The following is a 3,402-nucleotide window of genomic DNA, read 5'->3' as shown; positions in this document are numbered from 1 at the left end:
AAAAAAAAAAAAAAAAAAAACCACAAACCCAAAATTGATATTTTCTTTTTTTCCCAGCTAGCCTTATTTTTATTACTTCCAATATTTTATCTGTTTATTATTTTTAATAATGAAAATGAGAAAAGAGGACAGAAAAACAGGAGAACTCTACCATATACTTTAAGAAGCATCTAAGGAACTCCATGTATCTTACAGCAATTCTAAGACATGTAATCGACCCTCATCACTGCATGAAGGTCAACTTATTCAAGCCAAAGAAATAAAAAGACTAAGGGAGAAGGAAAGAAGAAATGAAAAGAATCCTAGAAATTTGAAAGAAATCAAAATTAAACTGCCCAGTTGAGATGAGTCCTTTCACCACTCTCACATACAGCCATTGTATCTCTGCCTGCAAGGGTCCCGTAACTTAGAATTCACTACTCCATATGTAGGGTAATTCTAAGATCTAGAAAGGTCTTCCTTGTGTTAAGATGAAATTTTCCAATATATTTACTATTACTATTTTTACTTTCCAGATAAAACAGAGGGAAAGTCTACTTTAACATACAATAGTTCTTTGCTATCTGCAGAAATTTTTATTTACTTATTTTTGTTGTTGTTGTTGCAGTTTTGGCCAGGGCAGGGTTCGAACCCTTCACCCTCGGTATATAGGACCAGCACCCTACTCCCTGAACCACAGGCACCGCCACATATCTGCAGAAATTTTTAGCCATAATTTCTTGAGGTGCTCCACAGAGTTGGCTGTCACTCTTCTCCGACATTCTTCGGTTTTTCAATGTTACTCAAGGGTGGCAACCAGATCAGAAAACAGAGTTTAGTGATTCCACCTTATGACTATCAGCTGACATTAGATGTCTCTCTCTAATACAGTGTTTCTCAACCTTCCTAACTGCCACATTGTTACAAATGGAAAAAAGGGGTCGCGACCCACAGGTTGAGACCGCTGCTCCAATACATAGTTTGTTTGAAATTTATCTGAAAAGAACACCTTTGGTTTGTAGTTTTGGAATTTATAATCTTTACCGGCTCCTACAGATAAATAAAGCTTTAAAAAAAGACCAATTTCTCCTTTTACACTTGAGATTTAAGAGGAGAAGAAGTTGTAACAGTGCTTAACCTAAAAGTTTCTCTGCTAAAATAGAACATATTTTCAAATAGTGATCAATACTGTACCAGCAGGTGAACACAGGGATGGTAAGTCAGAGAGTATGGTAACTGTGGCTGCCACCAAACGAGCACTTTCTTCTGACAGTCGAGTTTTAGTGGCGATGTGACTTGGAGAGTCGGACATCTTGGTACTGAGATGTGGCATATGCCGCACTAGAATGAACATCAACAGCTCCATAGTTGCGAACACAAGAGATTTTCCAGGAATGAGACCACCACTGTCACCTCCTTCTCCTAATACAGCACAGGGCTCTTTTTCCATGTCATCTTCATCTTCAGTAAAAGATAATTTTGGTGAATTTCCAGCAAAAAAAGGTAACAAATACCATATCAAACAATATAACAAGTGTATTTAAAAACTCATTTCAAAAGGATTTACAAGTAAATGTCTAACTGATGCCACAGTTCTTTCTCAGCATAACTCTCTGGCTTCCTAGAATTCTGTGCACTGACCTCTCCTTAAGCACATGGAAAATCTTTATTAGGTATTTTTATTAAGTTATATATTTTATTAGGTATGTATTTATTAGGTCGTGTATTCCATAATAGGAATGAAAATACAGTAGGTAGAAGCAAATGAAACTGAACACTTTTTTTTTTTTTTTTTTGAGACAGAGCCTCAAGCTGTCCCCCTGGGTAGAGTGCCATGGCTTCACTGCTCACAGCAACCTCCAACTCCTGGGCTCAAGCGAGTCTCCTGCCTCCGCCTCCCAAGTAGCTGGGACCACAGGCACCAGCCACAACACCCGGCTATTTTTTGGTTGCAGCCATTATTGCTGTTTGGCGGGTCCGGGCTGTATTCGAACCCGCCACCTTAGGTGTATGTCGCTGGTGCCTTAGCCACTTGAGCCACAGGCGCCGAGCCGAAACTGAACACTTTTGAAGGTGAAAAACAGTCAAATATCAGCAGTTTCACCTGCTGTTTTCAAGTCTTCTAAATATATCATTTAAAAAAAAAAACTTGACATTAATATTTTAAAAATTAGACTACAAATAAAATTTACTTTGAGTTAGTATAATTTCTAGTGCTTACTTAGAGTGTTTCTTTTTTCTTGCAAGTAATCCTGAGCAGCTCTTACTATCTGTTGAACGACTCCAGTAACCAAGAGCTGGACGGAGGATGGGTTCCAGGTCAACAGGAGGCGGTGCAGAACACTCAGCAACTCAACACCAATCAGCTATTATAAATACATACAAATACATTTCATTAATTTCAAAAGAGAAATTTATATTATTAAAATCTAAGAAAATACACACATAAAAATATAGAAATTTAGTAGTTAAAATTAATATATGGGACTATATGTCAAATAAGAAAGAACGTTATAACAACCTTGAGAAATGGTCTCATTTTATCCCAATGTATTTTCAAGCAACAAAGAACTGAACACATTTTATCAAGTTTTATATTCAATGATGAATATTCTCTTATTGGAAAGAAATACTTAGGCTAAACAGTATTGCCAGGGTCTAGTGCCACTAAAATTCATAATTTGCAACCTAAGCTGAAGACCAAGAGTTATCTCCTAGGGAGTGTAGATTTCTGGAGAGTCTCTTTCCTATTCACCTCAGCAATTATAATATTATAAATTTTCACCACCTACTTTAAGCCTCCTACCGTCTTCCACACCAAATCCATCCAATGAACCTAGGTCAATTTCAAAAAGAAGGGGGAAAAAATTCAACTGCAACCAACGCCATCTTTACCTCTTCCCTTAAGATGAAGCTTCCAGCCTCTTTTTTTTTTTTTTTAAGAGACAGAGTCTTACTTTGTCACCTTCGGTAGAGTGCCATGGTGTCACAGCTCACAGCAACCTCCCGCTCTTGGGCTTAGGTGATTCTCTTGCCTCAGCCTCCTACATAGCTGGGAGTAGAGGCCCTGCCACAATGCTCGGCTATTTTTTGTTGCAGTTTGGCCAGGGCTGAGTTTGAACCCGTGATCCTTGGTATATGGAGGCCAGCGCCCTACTCACTGAGCCACAGGTGCCGTGTCAAGCTTCCAGGCTCTTATCTAAGGCTGGTTATATGTTCTCTGTCCTGTCCTATTGACTTCCCAGGGATTCTTCAAGGACCTCAATTATCTCATGCCTTCAGCCTTTCTCTCTACAGAGAGAGGCTATGCCTCACATAAGTCTCTGAGATGACTTTATCTACCACCATGTCATCTATCTGTTCTGCCTCTTCCATTCCCAGGCTGGATGCCTCCACTTCCTATATCATTTTTTTTTTTTTTTT

At 38.7% G+C, this 3,402-nt stretch overlaps 1 protein-coding gene across 1 annotated transcript in view; it reads right to left on the bottom strand.

The window, feature by feature from the left end:
• Window positions 1-3,402, bottom strand: part of HEATR5B (HEAT repeat containing 5B) — a 94,833-nt gene that overhangs the window by 14,947 nt on the left and 76,484 nt on the right. Inside the window, exons 28-29 of the mRNA XM_023516670.1 lie at window positions 2,201-2,345; window positions 1,174-1,440 (exon numbers count right to left, since the gene is read on the bottom strand). Of these exons, the coding sequence (XP_023372438.1) occupies window positions 1,174-1,440; window positions 2,201-2,345 (412 nt within the window). The remainder of the gene's footprint in view (window positions 1-1,173; window positions 1,441-2,200; window positions 2,346-3,402) is intronic.

This window comes from Otolemur garnettii, unplaced genomic scaffold, assembly GCF_000181295.1.
Source record: "Otolemur garnettii isolate 467f Iridium unplaced genomic scaffold, OtoGar3 scaffold00095, whole genome shotgun sequence".
Lineage (NCBI taxonomy): Eukaryota > Metazoa > Chordata > Mammalia > Primates > Galagidae > Otolemur > Otolemur garnettii.
Note: the sequence above shows the minus strand (reverse complement) of the source record. Positions and strands in the feature narration are given on the sequence as shown.